This window comes from Ranitomeya variabilis, chromosome 3 (genome assembly GCF_051348905.1).
Source record: "Ranitomeya variabilis isolate aRanVar5 chromosome 3, aRanVar5.hap1, whole genome shotgun sequence".
NCBI classification, from domain to species: domain Eukaryota; kingdom Metazoa; phylum Chordata; class Amphibia; order Anura; family Dendrobatidae; genus Ranitomeya; species Ranitomeya variabilis.
This window is the reverse complement of record NC_135234.1, coordinates 634,218,809-634,241,366: the sequence shown is the minus strand read 5'-3', so window position 1 is coordinate 634,241,366 and position 22,558 is coordinate 634,218,809. Positions and strand designations below refer to the sequence as shown.

General features: G+C 44.3%; 1 protein-coding gene across 4 annotated transcripts in view; it reads left to right on the top strand.

Moving 5' to 3' along the window:
• Positions 1–22,558, top strand: part of SLC39A5 (solute carrier family 39 member 5) — a 93,462-nt gene that overhangs the window by 58,844 nt on the left and 12,060 nt on the right. For all 4 annotated transcript variants that reach the window (XM_077297533.1, XM_077297534.1, XM_077297536.1 and 1 more), the window contains exons 5-9: positions 1,475–1,655; positions 12,928–13,097; positions 15,161–15,313; positions 16,065–16,140; positions 17,638–17,844. In XM_077297533.1, the coding sequence (XP_077153648.1) occupies positions 1,475–1,655; positions 12,928–13,097; positions 15,161–15,313; positions 16,065–16,140; positions 17,638–17,844 (787 nt within the window). The remainder of the gene's footprint in view (positions 1–1,474; positions 1,656–12,927; positions 13,098–15,160; positions 15,314–16,064; positions 16,141–17,637; positions 17,845–22,558) is intronic.

The window sequence follows — 22,558 nt, the reverse complement described above, 5'->3', positions numbered from 1 at the left end:
CCCTCAAGACCAGAAGTCCACATCAAGGGTTAGAGATTGGTGGATTCCCCTTGCCAAAATCTAAGAAGAGCTTGCCGTGTTCCCAGCATTCACCTGTGCTGCCATTACATTAGAACTAGGAGCTTAGTTTAGATCAGCTCTCCTCCCAAAGGAGGACATCAAGGGGCTTGCAGGGGGGAACGGAACCTGATGGTGACACGCAAACCCCAGACTTTTATTACATCACTTGCAAACTAAATAATAGTACTTTGCAGGAAAATATTGCAGCAGCAGGCAATTAAAAGGAAATTAACACCAGGTTTTTGTTGTAATCTGAGATAAGCATAATTTTATGAGCAGAAACCCTGATTCTAGTGATGTCCCTTATTGTACTGCATGGTGCAGTTTTGATAAAATCACTGTTTATCATCAAGAGATTATCACTGGAGGATCAGAAGAAATGCTGCCATATAGTTCTCCATATTCATGAGCACTGTATAAACCCGCTCCCGCTATTGATTAATAGCTTTCTGCCTATGCACAGTGAACATAGAAAGCTGCCAATCAGTGGTGTGGGTGGGATTATACAGTGCTCAGCATTCAGAGAACTGGTAGATCTGCAGCAAATAAAGCAGTTTTTAATAAAACTGTAGAAACCAGTAAAGTAGTAAAGTGACACATCACCGGAATCAGAATCTTTGCCCCTACATCATATTGCTCTCAGATGGGGTAGAAAAAACCTGCTCACAGCTCTCCTTTAATGCCCTTTATCAAGAAAGTATGTACTTGTTACAATGAGTGCTGTTTTAGCAAATCAAAAATATATCAATACTCTACTTCACAGAAAGTACAAAATCATTGGAGACACTGATTCTATGTTCAAACATTTGGGGATATACTGTAGATATACTCACAAGGTTCAGGGGGATGTATGAGCTAGAATGACCATGAATTTGCTATAATGTGTAACCAACTCTTGGCCCAAGGCAATATCAGTATTTTTGGAGCCCAATATCCATCTGGCTGGGGGGTCCTCTACCCATCCTTACCAAATATGATATTGTGGAAAATCACAGAAACTAGTCCCTGGAATCCAAAGCGAGCTCAAGTCAGAATTCGTAGTCTTCTCAAGCCGATCAGCTCCTACATTCGTATGATCACATGCATTTCCTCTGCCCAATGAGCTCATGTAGGAACAGAGCCAGACTTCCAGAACCTAGAAATAATTAGTCTAATAGCAGCCATGAAATAGCTGAAATTTTAGGCTTTTTTTATATGTAGATAGTAATTTGGAAACGTAACAAAAAAACTTCAAATAAAAACAGACACAATTTTTTTTTTATCTTTCTAATGACACATTCCCTTCCCAAAACTAGATCCAATTTAATGAAAGCAAAGCCGTCTTGCCTATCTTCAGTATACCAGAAACTGTATGGAGAAAGAGGGTCTTTTTCTGCTGTCACCCTTAATCCTTTGTCTTGTTTCTACCCTGCAGTGTCTCAATGTAACACAGTTACTCCTGAACTTTGGGCTTGGCTGGGTCTCCGAGATCACACCTCAGCAGTTCACCTTACTGTGCCCCGCTCTGCTCTACCAGATTGACAGTCGTGTGTGCATTCATCACAGTGACCACCTGACCACTGATTCCATGGACCCCCAGCAGTCATTGCTGAAAGGTTTGTGTACAATGAGGTTACTCTGGTTCCATATATATTACCATATACCTTTTTCTACCACACTTTTTCCTTCCACTCAACTTTCCATTAATATGCTTGGATAGCCAGCTTCTTTAGCAATGACCTTTTGTAGCTTACCCTTCCTGTGGAGTGTGTCAATGACTGCCTTCTGGACATCTGTCAAGTCAGCAGTCTTCCCCATGATTGTGGAGCCTACTGAAACAGACTAAGGGACCTTTTTTAAACGCTTAGGAAGCCTTTGCAGGTGTTTTTTTTTTACTAATTATTCTAATTTACTGAGATAATGACTTTTGGGTTTTCATTGGCTGTAAGCCATAATCATCAACATTAACAGAAATAAACACTTGAAATAGATCACTCTGTAATGACTCCTGTATAATATATGAGTTTAACTTTTTGTATTGAAGAACTGAAATAAATTAACTTTTTGATGATATTCCAATTTTATATATTACATTTTGTCATTTTTTTATATTTTGAAAATCACAAAAATGAAAGTGGGTTGATGCAATAGTTTGGGCACCCTTGAAGATTTGTCGCTCAGATAACTTTTACCAAGGTTGCAGACCTTAATTAGCCTGTTAGGGTTATGACTTGTCCATTATCATCATTAGGAAAGGCCAGGTGATGCAAATTTCCCAGCTTTATAAAAACCCAGCCTCATCTAACATTGTGCCAAAAAAAACAACCTAGCAGCCATGGGTTCTAAGCAGCTGCCTAGTACTCTTCAAATGAAAATGGTGGAGGCCCACAAAGCAAGAGAAGGCTGTAAGAATACAGCAAAGCATTTTCAGGTTGCCCTTTCCTTAGTATGAAATGTAATTAAGAAAAATGGCAGTTAACAGGAACAGTGGAGGTCAAGATAAGGTGCGGAAGACCAAGCAAAATTTTGTGGAGAAAAAAGGGCACAGAATTTCAGGAAAAAAACATCTCGCCAACATGATGGATCAATCGTGCTTTGTGGTTGTGTAGCAGCCAATGGCACACATTTTGAGGGTAGAGGGAATAATGGAGTCAATGACATTTCAACAAATTCTTGATGCAAACATAACTCCATGTGTAAAAAGGCTGAAGTTTATAAGAGGATTGCTTCTACAAATGGATAATAATCCTAAACACACATCAAAAACCACAATAGACAACCTTACAAGGTGCACACTGAAGGTTTTACAATGGTCCTCTGTTGTGAATTCTGCTCTTGGGTTCCCTCCGGTGGTTGTTGGTAGTAATGCAGTTGTCCCTGGGTTGCAATCCTGGGCAGGTGTCCCTGCTGATTGCAGCTCTGACTGGGATATTTAGGTGTGCAGGATTCATTAGCCCTTGCCAGTTGTCCATTGTTCTTGGAGGTTTTGCATCTCTGACTGGTTCCTCCAGTCCTGCTTCCAAATCAGCAAAGATAAGTGTCTGGTTTTGTTTCTACAGCACACATGCTGTGTGCTTTACAATTCAGTACTATTCAATGTTTTTTCTTGTCCAGCTTAGACTGTGTTTGGATATTTCAGTCAAGTTGGATTCTCAGGAGATGCAGATATACATTCCATGTCTTTAGTTAGATGGTGGAATTTTTGTATTATCTGCTGTGGATATTTTTAGGGTTTTAATACTGACCGCTTAGTATTCTGTCCTATCCTTTCCTATTTAGCTAGCGTGGCCTCTTTTGCTAAATCCTGATTTCTGCCTGCGTGTGTCTTTCCTCTAATACTCACAGTCAATATTTGTGGGGGGCTGCCTATCCTTTGGGGTTCTGCTCTGAGGCAAGATAGAATTCCCATTTCCATCTATAGGGGTATTTAGTCCTCCGGCTGTGTCGAGGTGTCTAGGATGTGTTAGGTACACCCCACGGCTACTTCTAGTTGCGGTGACAGTTTAGGGTTTGCGGTCAGTACAGGTTCCCCCTACTCTTGAGAAAGTCTCATGCGGCTCCAAGGTCACCGGATCATAACAGTACAACTGGCCAACAATGAGTTAAATGCATCTCAGAAGAAGGGAAGAAAGAGCCATTTTTTTTTCTGTAGCCTGCTTTGTCTTTTCTTCCCTCTTTTTCTCTGGGTGGCTGAGGAGTCTTGTGCTAGCATGGATGTTCAGGGATTAGCTTCTCGTGTAGACCAGCTTGCTGCTAGGGTACAGGGTATTTCTGATTATATTGTTCAGACTCCAGTTTTAGAGCCTAAGATTCCTACTCCTGATTTGTTTTTTGGGGACAGGTCCAAATTTTTGAGTTTTAAAAACAACTCTAAACTGTTTTTTGCTCTGAGACCTCGATCCTCTGGTGATTCCATTCAGCAGGTTAAAATTGTCATCTCCCTGCTGCGTGGTGATCCTCAGGATTGGGCATTTTCCCTGGAATCTGGGAATCCGGCCTTGCTTAATGTAGACGCCTTTTCTCAGGCTTTGGGATTATTATATGATGAACCAAATTCTGTGGATCAAGTGGAGAAGACCTTGTTGGTCCTGTCTCAGGGTCAAGAAGCGGCAGAATTGTATTGTCAGAAATTTAGAAAATGGTCTGTGTTGACTAAATGGAATGATTATGCTTTGGCGGCAATTTTCAGAAAGGGTCTTTCTGAATCCGTTAAAGATGTTATGGTGGGGTTTCCCACGCCTTTCGGTCTGAGTGATTCTATGTCTCTGGCCATTCAGATTGATCGGCGTTTGCGGGAGCGCAGAACTGTGCGTGCTGTGGCGTTGTCCTCAGAGCAGATGCCTGAGTCAATGCATTGTGATAGGATTCTGTCTAGAACGGAACAACAGGGATTCAGACGTCAGAATAGGTTGTGTTTTTATTGTGGCGATGCTTCTCATGTCATTTCAGTCTGCCCTAGGCGTACAAAGAGGATCGCTAGTTCAATTACCATCAGTACTGTACAACCTAAATTTTTATTATCTGTGTCCTTGATCTGCTCATTATCATCATTTTCTGTCATGGCGTTTGTATATTCAGGCGCCGCCTTGAACTTAATGGACTTTGAGTTTGCCAGGCGTTGTGGTTTTCCCTTGCAGTCTTTGCAGAACCCTATTCCTTTAAGGGGCATTGATGCTACACCTTTGGCTAAAAATAAGCCCCAGTTCTGGACACAGGTGACCATGTGCATGGCGCCAGCCCATCAGGAAGATTGTCGATTTCTGGTGTTGCATAATTTACATGATGCTATCGTGCTGGGTTTTCCGTGGTTGCAGGCACATAATCCTGTGTTGGATTGGAAGTCTATGTGACTAGTTGGGGATGTCAGGGGGTTCATAATGATGTTCCTTTGATGTCAATCTCCTCTTCTTCCACTTCTGAAATTCCAGAGTTTTTGTCTGATTTTCAGGATGTATTCGATGAGCCCAAGTCCAGTTCCCTTCCACCGCATAGGGACTGTGATTGTGCGATTGACTTGATTCCAGGCTGTAAGTTTCCTAAGGGCCGACTTTTTAACCTGTCTGTGCCTGAACATACCGCCATGCGGAGTTATGTTAAGGAGTCTTTGGAGAAAGGACATATTCGGCCATCTTCTTCACCGTTGGGAGCAGGTTTTTTTTTTTGTTGCTAAGAAGGATGGCTCCTTGAGACCCTGTATTGATTATCGCCTCTTGAATAAGATCACGGTCAAGTTTCAATACCCTTTACCTCTGCTTTCCGATTTGTTTGCTAGGATTAAGGGGGCTAGTTGGTTTACTAAGATTGACCTTCGGGGGGCATATAATCTTGTTCGTATTAAGCAGGGTGATGAATGGAAAACTGCGTTTAATACGCCCGAAGGCCATTTTGAATACCTTGTGATGCCATTCGGGCTCTCTAATGCTCCATCTGTTTTTCAGTCCTTCATGCACGATATCTTCCGGACTTATCTTGATAAATTCATGATTGTATGTTTGGATGACATTTTATTTTTTTCTGATGATTGGGAGTCTCATGTGAAACAGGTCAGGATGGTATTTCAGATCCTTCGTGATAATGCTTTGTTTGTGAAGGGGTCTAAGTGTCTCTTTGGAGTGCAGAAGGTTTCTTTTTTGGGCTTTATTTTTTCTCCCTCATCTATAGAGATGGATCCGGTTAAGGTTCAGGCCATTCATGATTGGATTCAACCCACATCTGTGAAGAGCCTTCAGAAATTTTTGGGCTTTGATAATTTTTATCGCCGTTTCATTGCTAACTTCTCCAGTGTGGTTAAACCCTTGACCGATTTGACGAAGAAAGGCGCTGATGTGACAAATTGGTCCTCTGCGGCTGTCTCTGCCTTTCAGGAGCTTAAACGCCGATTTACTTCTGCCCCGGTGTTGCGTCAACCAGATGTTTCTCTTCCGTTTCAGGTTGAGGTTGACGCTTCTGAGATTGGGGCAGGGGCCGTTTTGTCTCAGAGGGATCCTGTTGGTTCCTTGATGAAACCGTGTGCCTTCTTTTCCCGTAAGTTTTCGCCCGCTGAACGCAATTATGATGTCGGCAATCGGGAGTTGTTGGCTATGAAGTGGGCGTTTGAGGAGTGGCGACATTGGCTCGAGGGAGCTAAGTACCGTATTGTGGTCTTGACCGATCATAAAAATCTGATTTACCTCGAGTCTGCCAGGCGGCTGAATCCTAGACAGGCTCGATGGTCCTTGTTTTTTTCCCGTTTTGATTTTGTGGTCTCGTATCTTCCGGGTTCTAAGAATATTAAGGCTGATGCCCTCTCTAGGAGTTTTTTGCCTGATTCTCCTGAGGTCCTTGAACTGGTCGGCATTCTGAAAGAAGGGGTGGTCCTTTCTGCCATTTCCCCTGATTTATGACGGGTTCTTCAGGAATTTCAGGCTGACAAACCTGACCGCTGTCCAGTGGGGAAACTGTTTGTTCCTGATAGATGGACTAGTAGAGTGATTTCTGAGGTTCATTGTTCTGTGTTGGCTGGCCATCCTGGTATTTTTGGTACCAGAGATTTGGTTGGTAGGTCCTTTTGATGGCCTTCTTTGTCGCGTGATGTGCATTCTTTTGTGCAGTCCTGTGGGACTTGTGCGCGGGCCAAGCCTTGTTGTTCCCGTGCTAGTGGGTTGCTTTTGCCTTTGCCGGTCCCTGAGAGGCCCTGGACGCATATTTCTATGGATTTTATTTCTGATCTTCCGGTTTCCCAGAAGATGTCTGTCATCTGGGTTGTATGTGACCGGTTCTCTAAGATGGTCCATTTGGTGCCTTTGCCTAAATTGCCTTCCTCTTCTGATCTAGTTCCGTTGTTTTTTCAGCATGTGGTTCGTTTGCATGGTATTCCGGAGAATATTGTGTCCGACAGAGGGTCCCAGTTTGTTTCTCGGTTTTGGCGGGCCTTTTGTGCTAAGCTGGGCATTGATTTGTCTTTTTCTTCCGCATTTCATCCTCAGACAAATGGCCAGACCGAGCGAACTAATCAGACTTTAGAAACTTATCTGAGATGCTTTGTGTCTGCTGATCAGGATGATTGGGTGGCTTTCTTGCCATTGGTCGAGTTTGCCCTTAATAATCGGGCTAGTTTGGCTACCTTGGTTTCGCCCTTCTTTTGTAATTTTGGTTTTCATCCTCGTTTTTCTTCGGGGCAGGTTGAGCCCCAGGACAGGTTCTGACTGTCCTGGTGTGGATTCTGTGGTTGTCAGGTTGCAGCAGATTTGGGCTCATGTGGTGGACAATTTGGTATTGTCTCAGGAGGAGGCTCAACGTTTTGCTAACCGTCGTCGGTGTGTTGGTTCCCGACTTCGGGTTGGGGATCTGGTCTGGTTGTCTTCCCGTCATGTTCCTATGAAGGTTTCTTCCCCTAAGTTTAAGCCTCGCTTTATTGGTCCTTATAGGATTTCTGAGATTATTAATCCGGTGTCTTTTCGATTGGCCCTTCCGGCTTCTTTTGCTATCCATAATGTCTTCCATAGATCTTTATTGCGGAAATATGTGGTGCCCGTTGTTCCCTCTGTTGATCCTCCAGCCCCTGTGTTGGTTGATGGGGAGTTGGAGTATGTGGTTGAGAAGATTTTGGATTCTCGCTTTTCGAGGCGGAGGCTTCAGTACCTTGTTAAATGGAAGGGTTATGCCAGGAGGATAATTCTTGGGTTTTTGCCTCTGATGTCCATGCTGCTGATTTGGTCCATGCCTTTCATCTGGCTCGTCCTGATCGGCCTGGGGGCTCTGATGAGGGTTCGGTGACCCCTCTTCAAGGGGGGGTTACTGTTGTGAATTCTGCTCTTGGGTTCCCTCCGGTGGTTGTTGGTAGTAATGCAGTTGTCCCTGGGTTGCAATCCTGGGCAGGTGTCCCTGCTGATTGCAGCTCTGACTGGGATATTTAGGTGTGCAGGATTCATTAGCCCTTGCCAGTTGTCCATTGTTCTTGGAGGTTTTGCATCTCTGACTGGTTCCTCCTGTCCTGCTTCCAAATCAGCAAAGATAAGTGTCTGGTTTTGTTTCTACAGCACACATGCTGTGTGCTTTACAATTCAGTATTATTCAATGTTTTTTCTTGTCCAGCTTAGACTGTGTTTGGATATTTCAGTTAAGTTGGATTCTCAGGAGATGCAGATATACATTCCATGTCTTTAGTTAGATGGTGGAATTTTTGTATTATCTGCTGTGGATATTTTTAGGGTTTTAATACTGACCGCTTAGTATTCTGTCCTATCCTTTCCTATTTAGCTAGCGTGGCCTCTTTTGCTAAATCCTGATTTCTGCCTGCGTGTGTCTTTCCTCTAATACTCACAGTCAATATTTGTGGGGGGCTGCCTATCCTTTGGGGTTCTGCTCTGAGGCAAGATAGAATTCCCATTTCCATCTATAGGGGTATTTAGTCCTCCGGCTGTGTCGAGGTGTCTAGGATGTGTTAGGTACACCCCACGGCTACTCCTAGTTGCGGTGACAGTTTAGGGTTTGCGGTCAGTACAGGTTCCACCTACTCCTGAGAAAGTCTCATGCGGCTCCAAGGTCACCGGATCATAACAGTCCTCACAGTTGCCTGATCTGAACATCATTGCTATTTTCAGGTCTATCCACAGATTTTTAGTGTGTGCAAGATAACCCAGGAATCTCACAGAACTGGAAGAACTTTCCAAGGAAGAATGGATGAAAATCCCTCAAACAAGAATTGAAAGACTTGTCTGGCTACAAAAAGTATTTACAAGCTGTGGTAATTTCAAAAGGGGAGCTACTAGGTACTAACTGTGAAGAATATGGGAGATATTATGTCATGTTGATCATTGTATCCTATCTGGCATGGGATTATAAAACCACCTTGAGCGTGCAGCTGTATGACACCCACCTTGAGCGATCCAAACTCAGAACAAGATGCTTGCTTGCCATGTGGGTACCATGCAGTGTAACTTTTGTTCCAACAGCTATTTCATAAGAAGAGTATGGACTTATTGTACATCCTTGTCACACACTGGTTACATTTTCGAGATCTCTGAACTGGACCAAACGCCTCCCAGGGTCTCACTACAGGGTGGGGAGTGTTGTGAACTCTGTTTCCGGGCTCCCTCCTGTGGTCGTGAGTGGTACTGTGTGAGTTCTCTCTTTGGGCTCCCCCTGGTGGCTCTTTTTGTTATTTTGCTGGTTTCTGGCAGGATCAGCTGTCTCGTCATCTGCTAGTTAGGTTTCCTATTTAATCCACCTGGTCCTTCATTCCTTGCCTGTTGTCGTTGTATTCAGTGCTATTCTGATTGCTCCTGTCTACATCCGTTATCAGTCTCTCCAAGAGAAGCTAAGTTTGGTTTGCTTATTTTTGCTCATCTGTGTTCAAGATGTTTCCTAGTATATGATGAGTTTTGTCCAGCTTGCTAATATGTGATTTCCCTGCTTGCTGGTGCTCTGGGATGCTGAGTTGCTCCCCCCACATCGTTAGTTGGTGTGGGGGTTCTCGCATTCTCTGCGTGGATATTTTTGCATAGGGTTTTTTACTGACCGCACAGATCCTTTGCTATTTTCTGCTATCTAGCGTTAGCGGGCCTCTTTTGCTTAACCTGTTTCATCTCTGCGTTTGTTTTTTCCTCTTAACTCACCGTTATTATTTGTGGGGGGCTTCTATATCTCTGGGGTTATTTCTCTGAGTCAAGTGAGGTCTTTACTTTCTCTTTAGGGGTAGTTAGTTTCTCAGGCCGTGAAGAGACGTCTAGGATTTCAGGTAACGTTCCACGGCTGCCTATAGTGTGTGCGGTTAGGATCAGATTTGCGGTTAGTCCAGTTACCACATCCCCAGAGCTCGTCCTATTTTCCTCTACTTAGCTGGTTAGATTTGTGATCCTAAGCCACTAGGATCATAACAGGGGAGATAAGTAGAATGGCTAGTAGGAACCTGTTACAACTGCGACCGCAGACGTGACCTAGCCAACACATCCACGTCAGACAATGACGAAGTGGGGCAAGCGTCCCAAGTGGGAACGGAATGTGGACCCACAGGACCACATAGAGTAACCTGGACCCACCCAGACTAGGGAAGGGCAGCGAGCAGGGTTGGTGGCAGCTGAGCATGTGGTCAAGATGGCGATATGCAGAGCAAGATTACACCGCACAACTTCAGGTATGAAGAAACAAAGTTGACTTAAATGAAAACACAGTACATAAACAAAACCTAATGATGCTAGGATCCCGATTCCGCACATCAAGGAAGGGACCACGTCTCAGGATAACAGATGAAGGCAGGAGGACATCACGGGTTGATGCAGTCCAGGGTTATCTGGCACGGGCATACTAGGACGGCCTCTCTCTCAGGCCTCAGGCGCAGCATAGGCTCAGCAGGAGAACATCAGACACCTATGATGGCTGGGGTCATCACGGGTTGATGCAGTCCAGGGTCATCTGGCATGGGCTTACTAAAACGGCCTCTCAGGCCTTAGGCGTAGCACAGGCTCAGCAGGAGAACATCAGACTCCGACCCAGGATAGACATCATCACAGGGTGAACCCCGGGGAACCGGTGGAACATCAGGACACAGGCTGGACATCAGGACATCGAACTCAGGTTGGACATCAGGTCATAGGACACGGGCTGGACCTCAGGACATCAGACACAGGCTGGACATCAGGACACAGACTGGACCTCAGGACGTCGGACTCAGATTGGACATCAGGTTATCGGACACAGGCTGGACATCTGGACACAGGCTGTACCTCAGGATGTCAGACTCAAATTGGACATCTGGTCAACGGACACAGGCTGGACCTCAGGACATCGGAACATCAGGGACACCGGATAGACATCTGGGACACTGGCTTGGCAGCCCAGGTCATCAGCTGGGACACGGATGGCACAGGACCAGGCAGCGATGGTCATTAGGTTCCTAGCTACGACCATCAGGCTCCGGGCATCGGATCTAGGTAGGAACTCAAGCGGGATGGTGCAAGAACCGCCGGACTAGACCTGGGCCAGATGGAGTTAGAAACACATAGCAGGCTGAGCACAATGTAGTAAACGCTCAGCAAGAACACCGGACTCCATCTTTAAAAGATGAGCCCAGGAAGTTCACAGTCACTGGGTACGGGGTGTCGGACACAAAAGGACTTCTGGAACATAACACAGAGGACAAAGTTCAGACAGGATCAGGTGCTGGATATTTAGCTTCCAGGATAGGCGGATCTGGGTACTCTGCCCCCAGAACAGGCGGAAAAAAACAAGACACAAACGGATCTGGGTATTATGCCCCCAGAGCAGGCAGGATCTGGGTACTCTGCACCCAGAACAGGCGGAAAAAAACAAGACACAAACGGATCTGGGTATTCTGCCCCCAGAGCAGGCAGGATCTGGGTACTCTGCCCCCAGAACAGGAGGAAATTGGGTATCAGCTCTCCCAGAATAGACTGCAGACAGAACAGGAGCTGGATATCTAACACACAAGGCAAGACTCAAAAACACAATGCAATGCTCTGGCAACGCCCAACAGGAAAGAGCTCCCCCTCAGCAATAGGCTGAGGAAAGCAACACCGGTGCCCACACAAACCCTAATAAAAACAGGGAAAGTGTGGCTGTCTGCACCCTAAGTACAAACAGAAACCATTACAGCACAGTCAGCACAGGAACTGAGGCTTAGGGCACCTGGCAGCGACTGCAAGCCTGAACACACGTGGAAGTCATGCACCAGCTGCAGAGGACCTTGAAACCAGTGGATAGCTTCCACAGTGGCAGCCATGGACCGCACATGCGGATGGTCATGCAGCAGAGCCAAGACATCACAACACATGTACAGCTACGCAGCGGAACAGGGAACTGAGCCACATCCATACAGGTAACCAACAACAGTATCCCTGCACATTAGGGGGAGAGGAGCAAGGGTTAAAGCAGAGACATGCAGAGTATTGCCTAAGAAACAAGGTATAAACCCACCGGCATTACAGAACCAGATAGCAAGGATGCATTTATTCTTTGTTATGCATGCGGTCCACTTCAAAAGTGGAGTCTTGGGTCATATCAAGTAACTGTGAAGGACCGAGGAACCAGTGGGCGGCCCATGCCCACTGTGGCCCAGTGCACACATGGTCAAACATCAACCCGGTAATTGACATGATCCGTCTGCTTATATCTTTTGATCTACCACTATCTGTATTTGTATATCTGACCATTGCATATATATAACCATTGTGTATATAGTGTATTGCCTAGTGTGCCCTTAAGGTGATTAAATATAAAATTTAACCTTCGGCTGCTCTCTCTCAATTCACAAATCCACACTTCCGTATTCTCGGCTTAACTTTCCATGCTACCAGGGCTGGTTTCTGGCCCGATATAATCTCATTAACGGACTAGGCTTATATCTAATGAGGAACTGGTGTCTGTCCAACCAGGCTGACCAGGCCGTGTTTCACTGGTTCTAGTGAAAGGGGCCTCTCAGCCTGTCAGGGTTTTGAGCGAATGTCATGCCACAGCAGTGACTGTGTAAGCCACATTCTCTCACATCCCTGGGTCTAGGTGGACAGGGGGTGTCTGTGTAAAATTGTACCAAGCTGACCTTGGATATCCCGGGGGTGCGGTATGCCACATTGGTGAAAGTGGGGAGACCTTATTACGTGCTTCGTCTGACGTAATGGAGATGTCAAGCGGGGTGGCGAGGTGCAGGTTTCATCTTGAACTTGCTTAACTGTTCGAAATAACAGGCATTTGGACCAGGGGGGCCAAAACTTTTACATGCCACTGTACAATACTGGAGAAAATGCAGTCCAAGCCTTTTAAAAATTGTTATACTTTATGAATGTAAAAAAATGCAATTCTAATCCATCTATTCTTTTTACATGTATAGTAAACCATGATATCTGTATACAATTTATGGATTATAATGTTTCTTTTGTTTCATCTGTCTTGTAGTGCTTGGTTCGGGGGCACTTGCCATCACAATGATCAGTGCCCCCTCCCTCCTGGCTGTAGCATGTGTTCCGCTTCTTAGACGTCATCTCTTCCGCCACTTTCTCAGATTCTTGGTGGCTTTAGCAGTGGGGACTCTCTGCGGTGATGCTCTACTGCATCTACAACCACACGTATGTTACAGACTTCGTTAATGTGCGAATAATTCTAAGAGAATGGTCCCAATTCATCAAGACTGGAGTGAACAATCATCAAGAGGGGGTATCCTGAAGTCAGAAGAGCCCGATTCATTAAGAGGTGCACGCCTCTTAATGAATCAGGTGCATCTGAAAAGTGTTTTGCACCTTGCCAAAAATCTTACTCCAGTCAGGCACAGCGCATCGTGAGTCTGAGGAGCAGCCACCGTCACACCTCCTCATGCATCAGCTCCATTTTGTCGGAGCTGGCTGAAACTGATGTAAAAATGCAAAAGTCGTAACATTTTTGCTCAGCGCTTTGTTGTGCAGAAGTGTTGCCACTGTACAAAGTGTTTTACACCAGAATTCTGGCATAATTGCTTTATAATGAATCTGGGCCATTTTGCTTTGAATGTATAAAACGTGTGCAGCATTAACAAAAACTTTTAGCAGCAATTGACTTCTTACTAAAAAGCTACAAGATGTAATTTTTGCATGTTTTTATCTATTACTAATTTCATGCAAAAGAGAATTTCTCAGACCAAGTCAAGAGATGTGAAATGAGAGTTTTCCAGATTAAAAAGTGTTTGGAAACCCTGCACAATAGTACAAGCGGACATAAGAAACTTTGTAATACGGTATCTTATCAGAGATATCTGTGTCTTTCTCCTCTTAGGAGACATACTTTCTTTTCCTTGCCACCTGAAAGGGAAGCAGTCATCATTCTTCCCTGTCCCCACTCCCATGGGGATTAGCGTTCTCTTTCTGCTTTATAGCTGGCACAGCGTAGCGGGTGATGCATGGCAGTGACGTCATGTGCTGCCTGCGATGTGCTTTCTGATGTCAGCCGCCGGCCTCTGATTGGAAATGTGTAGCCAGTATGGTACAGGAATCCGGTGACACTCCGCGTTACATGCAATTCAGCTGACAACGGCACCAGCATTGGTGGGCACCTTTCCTCCCCGGAGCCTGGTCACACTCTCTGTGACCATTAGGTTACGACCCTAAAAGCAGGAATCCCCTTTTCTGTGTATGGCAGACATCATAGCAGCTAGTCTCCACAAACTAATTCTGAGACCATTGAAAATCAAAAACGGAGCCCGTAATGAGGAAGTGTGGGTTGGGGAAGGGGATAATGGTGAAAAACGCAGGATACAAGGCACAATGGCCAGAAAAAGGGGTAGTACTGTTTTGCTCACACATGGCAGCTTAAAAGTTACTTGAAATAACAAGTAGGCTCTAGAGAGGTTGTCTACTCTGGGCAAGCATTTTTGTTAAATGATCCCCTGAGGAACTGATCAGTGTTTGCTCCTAGGACCCTCTAATCAGCAGCATAAAGTTTTAATTTCCCTGCAGTGTGACTAGTACATGAAGCTTTACAGATTGGCCATTTGAATCAATAGCCAATCTGTGTAATAAAAGGACATGAGGGTCCAGCATTAGAAACATCCCTCTGTTTACAAGTAATTAATCTTTTTTTTTTTTTTTAATCAATCAATCCCCGTTAGACACCACTTTTCACTCAAAAATGTTACCTGGGACTCTTTTTTTGGGGGGAATAAGAATTTACTTGCAGGTCGTTGCTAACTTCCTGTCTTGTGACTATTTCTCTTGGCTCATGCAACAATTCTCCTGACTCCTTTGACCTCATGCCAACAGACAAGCTCTTTCTCTTTTGGTCTGCTGTGTTGAAGGAGCATCGCTGCCAACATCATGCTGATTTACAGCCAGCTCCCTGCAGCTAGGCAGTGGGGAGCTGGCGGTCAATCAAAAAGGCATTGGTAGAGACACCCTGTTGACAGAGCGGAAAAGAAGAAGCTTCTCTGTCGGCGTGACATCACCGGAAGCAGGGGAATCACCAGCAGGATCGGCACTACCTGTCATTCAGTTCTTGGCTCCATGGGAGAAAAATGCCAAAATATTGGATGTCCCAAATCTTGGATATCCCCTTTTAAGCTTTTTGTAAAACATTCATGTATTTGCTTGTTATATTTTGCATTTACAAAACTACTGACAACCAATTTTTTGGCACTGACTACAATAAAATATGGTTGTTGCAGGCACAAGAAGATCCATCAGAAGTTAAAAATCACAGTGGATCTCATTCTTTCGACTCGGTTTTCAAAGGATTGTGCGTACTTGGTGGTATCTATATATTTTTCCTTGTGGAAAATCTGATGGGGTTACTGAGACAGAGAAGGAAAAGTAAGAAGGTGACTAGTCATTACGATTAATTTTTAAAGGGAATCTATCACCAGTTTTATGATGCCCAATCTGAGACCGCATAAATCATGCATAGAAACACTGCAACTAATGTTGGGTCTGGGCTCCTTGCTGCACTTCAGATACAATCAGTTTAGTCTGCTTCAGCTCTGCTAGTTCTCTCTAAGACTAACTTGTGCAGTTCTGGATGTTCATGAGTTCTACGTAGTCCTTCCAATGACAGCTTTCTGCTAATGCACAGTGGAGGTAGGAAGCTGTCAATCAGCAGGGAAGAAGGTAGGGGGTCCAAAGACAAGGAAAGCTCCAGTTAGCCCTCCTCCGTATTTCTGACTAGTATTGGCAGAGTTGGGGCAAGCCGGAGCTCATGATTACAGAGTACACAGTATGTGATAATCACTGAAAGGACTAGCAGAACTGAAGCTGATTCATCTGTGTTTTTACCAAAACTACAGCAAGTAACCCAATAAATGGCTAGAGAAAGCTTCATAAAATTCCTTGAGATGTCCCCCGTTAGCTGTCTTCTGCTCTGCTTTACATGATTTTATGGAATATGGAAGATTTTAAGCCATTGGGCAGTGCTTTAAATTTCTTCATAAGATATAGAAGCAGAATAGGTGACTTAATGCTTTATTTTTGGCATCTACGTCTACTTTATGTGGCCCTCAGGTCAAGCAATATAAACATGGTGACCGATTCTCTTTAAATTGATTTATGTTATATTAACATATTATTCACCCATAGAAAAGTGATCAAGTTAAACCCCAAGTCCAGGAAGAAGGCTGCACTACTGCCCTTTGGGAGCTTAGACATCCTATTGGTAAGTGACCTAATTGTATACATAGTTTCTAGGGGCACTGATGCAAAATTTGGACTTGGGACCCCACCTGCATGTTCATCAGAATTCTGGTCCCTTGTAGTGTTCCAGATCCTGTGAAGACATACGTGTCCCCCCGTAATAATCACTGCGATCCTGGTCTCTTCCTGTAATAATGTGGCCCATCCTGTGCCTTTTTCCTCTAATAATGTCCTCTAACCTGGACCCTTTGTGTAATGATGTCCCTCATCCTGAGCCCCATCCAGTAATACATGTCCCCCATCCTGGTATAATGGGCTCCTTCCAGTAACATATGTCCCTCATCCTGGGCCCCATCCAGTAGTATATGTTCCCCATCCTGGTATAATGGGCTCCTTCTAGTAATATATGTCCCTCATCCTGGGCCCCATCCAGTAATACATGTTCCCCATCCTGGTATAATGGGCTACTTCCAGTAATATATATCCATCATCCTGGGCCCCATCCAGTAATATATGTCCCCCATCCTGGTATAATGGGCTCCTTCCAGTAATATATATCCCTCATCCAGGGCCCCATCCAGTAATACATGTCCCCCATCCTGGTATAATGGGCTCCTTCCAGTAATATATGTCCCTCATCCTGGGCCCCATCCAGTAATACATGTCCCCCATCCTGGTATAATGGGCTCCTTCCAGTAATATATATTCCTCATCCTGGGCCCCATCCAGTAATACATGTCCCCCATCCTGGTATAATGGGCTCCTTCCAGTAATATATATTCCTCATCCTGGGCCCCATCCAGTAATACATGTCCCCCATCCTGGTATAATGGGCTCCTTCCAGTAATATATGTCCCTCATCCTGGGCTTCTTCCAGTAATGATGTCCCTGTTCTCTGCCTCTTCTCCACAAATGTAAATAAAAATAAACAATTCTGCTCCCCTTCCTCTACTCCCACAATGCGCGGCGTCCTCTTCTATAGCCAGCGCAGAGGCTGGCAGCTGACTGCACCGTGCACGCGACGAGCAGCGCATGATGTCACTGCCATGATGGGCCGCCAGTGACTTGCAAGTTTTCCTATATCTGATGAGGAGTTCACAACTATATGTCCTTTTTGAGATGCGGCCATTACCAGCAATTTGTTCAGAGGTAACAGTACTTTACAGCTCACGTCTTATTTGCCATGACTCCACTAATTTCAGTGGGGAAAATGGGCCAAATTAAAATTTCAGACATTTATGGCACACTCTGGGGATATGACACACATGCTCAGGATGGTAAAAACCCTTTAACAAAATGTTCTAATAATTAGGAAAAAATGGCCTATTGGGTCTAGGTGAATAAATTTGATTTCTAAACCTTATTTCTGAGCTGCTCACCTACAATCGGCATGTCGTCTGAAGACCGTTGTAAAAGAGAATGTTACAGAATATCGGTAAATGATAACGAATACGTAAGGAAGTGTTACACTACAGGATGTGTCAGGAAATGATAGGTTAATATTTGTCATTTTTTGCAGGCCCAGAGTTTTGTGAAGAAACCATACCAGCAGATGGCTGTGAAGAAGGTCACAAGGAGGAGGCTGAAGTGCCCCAGACGAGTGGGGAGACGGCACATTCTCATCATGGACACTCGCACAGCGCATCTGGTGGAGGCATTGCAGACATTGTATGGATGATTCTTCTTGGAGATGGAATCCATAACTTTACAGATGGCTTGGCAATAGGTAAGGCACCATGTTTGTATATAAATGACATTCCAATGACTTTTCTTCAGTGTAACCAGACCTTGTGCAATGGATTTCAGTACTAAATACAATGGGCCGGATTCATCTTCATGGGCGTTTTGTACTCCAGTCTTGATAAAGTGTGCCCTGGAGTAAGATGCAGGAAACTCATTAAGCAGCATGTGCCACCTCAAGAAATTAATCGAGAGGCATTCGCAACCGCGATAAATTTATTAAAGGGAACCGGTCATGTGAGAAAACGCTATTATCCTGCAGATATGGGGTTAATCTACAGGTTAATAGTGTTCTGAACCTGCCCATCGCCGGCATTTAGAGTTTCACTGTCAGGAGGAAATTAGCTTTATTTACAGCCACATCTCTTTATACAGAGTGGTCATGGAAACCGCATGGGCGCCACCCCCTTGACTGAAACCCATGAAAGGACAACTGCAGTGCAAATGTGTTAGTACAGCAGAAGTGCTTCAGCTTCGTTCTCACAGGCAGCCAGTGTGAGGGAGGGAAATACAGCAGAGCTGGCATAATTGCAAATGTGTTTTCAATGAGACAAGATTTTCAACTCTGCTGTACTATGTTGATGATAATCAGGCATATCTCTGCAGCAGAGCTTCCAGCACTGTGTGAGGACAAGTGCTGATGAATATGTTTATAATGCAACAAAGTTCACTTCTGTACTTGTGCTAGTTCTGCTATACTGTTAGCTTTGCTGTGCTGTGTTAGCTCTGCCGTGCTGTTAGTTCTGCGGTGCTGTGTTAGTTCTGCTTGCTGTGTTAGTTCTGCTGTGCTGTTAGCTCTGCTGTGCTGTTAGTTCTGTGGTGCTATGTTAGTTCTGCGGTGCTGTGTTAGTTCTGCTGTGCTGTGTTAGCTCTGCTGTGCTGTTAGTTCTGCTGTGCTGTTAGTTCTGCGGTGCTGTGTTAGTTCTGCTTGCTGTGTTAGCTCTGCCGTGCTGTTAGTTCTGCGGTGCTGTGTTAGTTCTGCTTGCTGTGTTAGCTCTGCTGTGCTGTTAGCTCTGCTGTGCTGTGTTAGTTCTGCGGTGCTATGTTAGTTCTGCGGTGCTGTGTTAGTTCTGCTGTGCTGTGTTAGCTCTGCTGTGCTGTTAGTTCTGCTGTGCTGTTAGCTCTGCAGTACTGTGTTAGCTTTGCTGTGCTGGCTTTGCTGTGCTAGTTCTGATCTCACTACAGAATTGTGTGTGATTATGAGAGCAGAATGTCAGTCATTACATGTATCGCACTGGTAGCTTTCCCCATTAAATTAAAATAAGCTCTGGAGGCAGATTCTCATGCAGATCAGTGTTTGGTCCATAGATGTTAGCAGCTCATTTACATATAAGAAACATTGATTTCTTTGGAATAAGACATCGGATCGCAGATATGAAGGTCTAATTTTATTCAGCCTCCTATGACCTACATGCCGATATAGACGGCTAGAGAGGGTTCATCCTATTGACGGATTCCCTTTTAAGAGTCATGTGCCACCGCATGACATGTACAATTCTGTTTTAGTTTATGCAATTTGCAGCCTAAATTGATGAATTTGTCCATCATGTCCATTCCCCATACCTCCAAATCATCCTATACCCAGTGGGACTGTCCTGAAATTGGTGAGCTGTGCAGGAAGATCGAGAGCATGTTCCAACTTCAGCCGCATCTTCTGTGTCATTAATATTATAGGGTTGAATAGAACGGTGAAAAAGGGAGCACACAAGTTTGTGTTTTAGCTTTGGGTTGAATGCCTGTTTATATAGGCAGATAAAAGTAAATGATGTACACTGAGCGATTTATACTAGTTCGCTCACTGCACATCTGCTGCTATAGTTCTCGGCCTGCGAGTCCTGTTTACACGGGATGATGCCCCACCAAGCACAGTGATTTTTTGTGCTGCATAAAAGATCATTTCACCCGATGAACAAGTGTTTTGCTTGTTCATGTTGATCAGTGAAAGATAATCGGGAAGGGGTATTTTAACAACAGTCATTCACAATTATCTTGCAATATAAATGCCCCTTTACACTGCTAGTATGATTTTCATCGGGGGTTCAAGGTTTTTTTCCATGAACCTAGTTAATTTAATCAATAGATCTTTGAATAATAATTTCCACAATTTGATGTGTTTAAAAAATGTTTTCCTGTGCGGAGATAATCCTATAAATGTGCCCCTGCTGTGTACTGTGTAATGGCTGTGTCTGACCGTACAGGGACATGGTCTGGTCATACCACAGCTCCTGGGCAGGGGAGGAGGCAAAAGAGTATACAGACAGGACTGCAGGGGATCACAGAAGATTCTTTTTGCGAGGCAAAGCATTTCCCTGCCTGTTCTTAAAAAAAATGTTTTACCTCACAGCTGCGATCCCGTACAAGTCTGTATACTCACTTTTGCTTTCCTGCCCAGGAGCTGTGGTATGATCAGACCATGTTCCTGTATGGTCAGACACAGACATTACACAGCACACAGCAAGGACACATTTATAAGATTATCTCCACACAGGGACATTTATTTTTTAACACATCCAATTGTGGAAATTATTATTATTCCAAGATCTATTGAATAAAATGAACCTTGTGGGAAAACCAATTTAAGTTCCCTATTAGTGATGAGCGAATATACTCGTTACTCTAGATTTCCCGAGCATGCTCGGGTGTCCGACGAGTATTTTTTAGTGCTCGGAGATTTAGTTTTTCTTGCCGCAGCTGAATGATTTACATCTGTTAGCCAGCATAAGTACATGTGGGGGTTTTCCTGGTTGCTAGGGAATCCCCACATGTAATCAAACTGGCTAACAGATGTAAATCATTCAGCTGAGACGATGAAAACTAAATCTCCGAGCACTAAAAAACACACGGAGGACCCCCGAGCATGCTCGGGAAAATCTAGAGTAACGAGTATATTCGCTCATCACTATTCCCTATGTCACAGGTCAGATAGTTTAATTTGCATTTTGGGGTGACAGAGTCCATTTGAAATTGCTTAAGTTTACATTTCCTGAGTGTATAAACAGAATGTTTACATATTTACAGTCATGGCCAAAAGTGCTGGTACCCTTGAAATTATTCCATAAGAAGAAGTATTTCTCCCAGAAAATTTATTGCAATTACACATTTTGTTATACACCTGTTTAATTCCATTGTGTGTATTGTGACAACACAAAAAAAGAGGAAAAAAGGCAAATTCACACAAAACCCCAAAAATGGGCCGGACAAAATTGTTGGCACCCTCAATTTGATATTTCCCAGAAGGATTTTGGTTTACTCTTGTACATGTTGGCAAACTGCAGTCTAGCTTTTTGTTTCTCTGTGTCAGCAGAGGCACTCTCCTCTGTCTCCTGCCATAGCGTTTCATTTCATACAAATGACGATGTGTAATCCGCGCTGACACTGATGCACCATGACCTGCAGGACAGCTTGAGTTTCTTTGGAACTTGATGGGGGATGCTTATCCACCATCCGGACTATCCTGCATTCCAACTTTTCATCAATTTTTCTCTGATGTCCACGTCAAGGGAGATTTGTTACAGTCCCATGGCTTGTAAACTTCTTGATTATGTTGTGCACCATGGACAAAGGAATATCAAGATCTCTGGAGATGGACTTGTAACCTTGAGATTGCTGATATTTTTCAACAATTTGGGTTCTCTAGTCCTCAGACGGTTCTCTTCTCCATGCTTAGGCTACTTTCACACTAGCATCGGTACAGGGCCATCGCGGTGCGTCGGCCCGACGTACCGACGCATACTGTGCAAGCGCCGCACAATGGGGGCAGCGGATGCTGTTTTTCCACGCATCCGCTGCCCCATTGTGAGGTGCGGGGAGGTGGGGGCGGAGTTCCGGCCGCGCATGCGCGGTCGGAAATGGCGGACCGTCGGCACAAAAAAAGTTACATGTAACTTTTTTTGCGGCCGGCGGTCCGCCACAACACGACGCAAACATCGCACGACGGTTGCGACGTGTGTCAATACGTCGCAATGAGTCGCTAATGTTAGTCTATGGGGAAAAAACGCATCCTGCAGACGACTTTGCAGGATGCGTTTTTTCGCCAAAACGACGCATTGCGACGTATGCAAAAAAAATGCTAGTGTGAAAGTAGCCTTAGTGTAACACACACAGACACACATTGCAAAGACTGAGTCAACTTTTCCCCTTTTTACCTGGTTTCAGGTGTGATTTTCATAGTGACCACACCTGTTACTTGCCACAAGTGAGTTTGAAAGAGCATCACATGCTTGAAGCAAAGTTGTTAACCCACAATTTTGGAAAGGTGCCAACAATTTTGTTCTGCCCCTTTTGGGTGTTTTGTGTGAAATGATGTCCAATTTGCCTTTTTTTTCCTCTGTTTTTTTGTGTTGTTCCAGTACACACAAAGGAAATAAACTTGTGTAATTGCAATAATTTTTTGAGTGAAATACTTAATTTCTGCAACATTTTGACTATTCATAAAGCAATATTTTAGGATAGTGAGCTCTGCCTAGACACAGCTGTTGAATGTGAATGCAATAATTTTATGAATGATCTAATTTTCAATTCTAGCATCCATTACTGGCACTAAGTACATATCTCAGATGATGAGGTCATATGTCATTTTTGAACATGGATGGAACAATTCTTCTTTGTGAATTTGATCTCTAATCTGACATTTTTTCATGTGAACACCTGATAATCTGTAATATTAAATCTTGTAATCGTAATGTGTAAAGTTTTCCTGA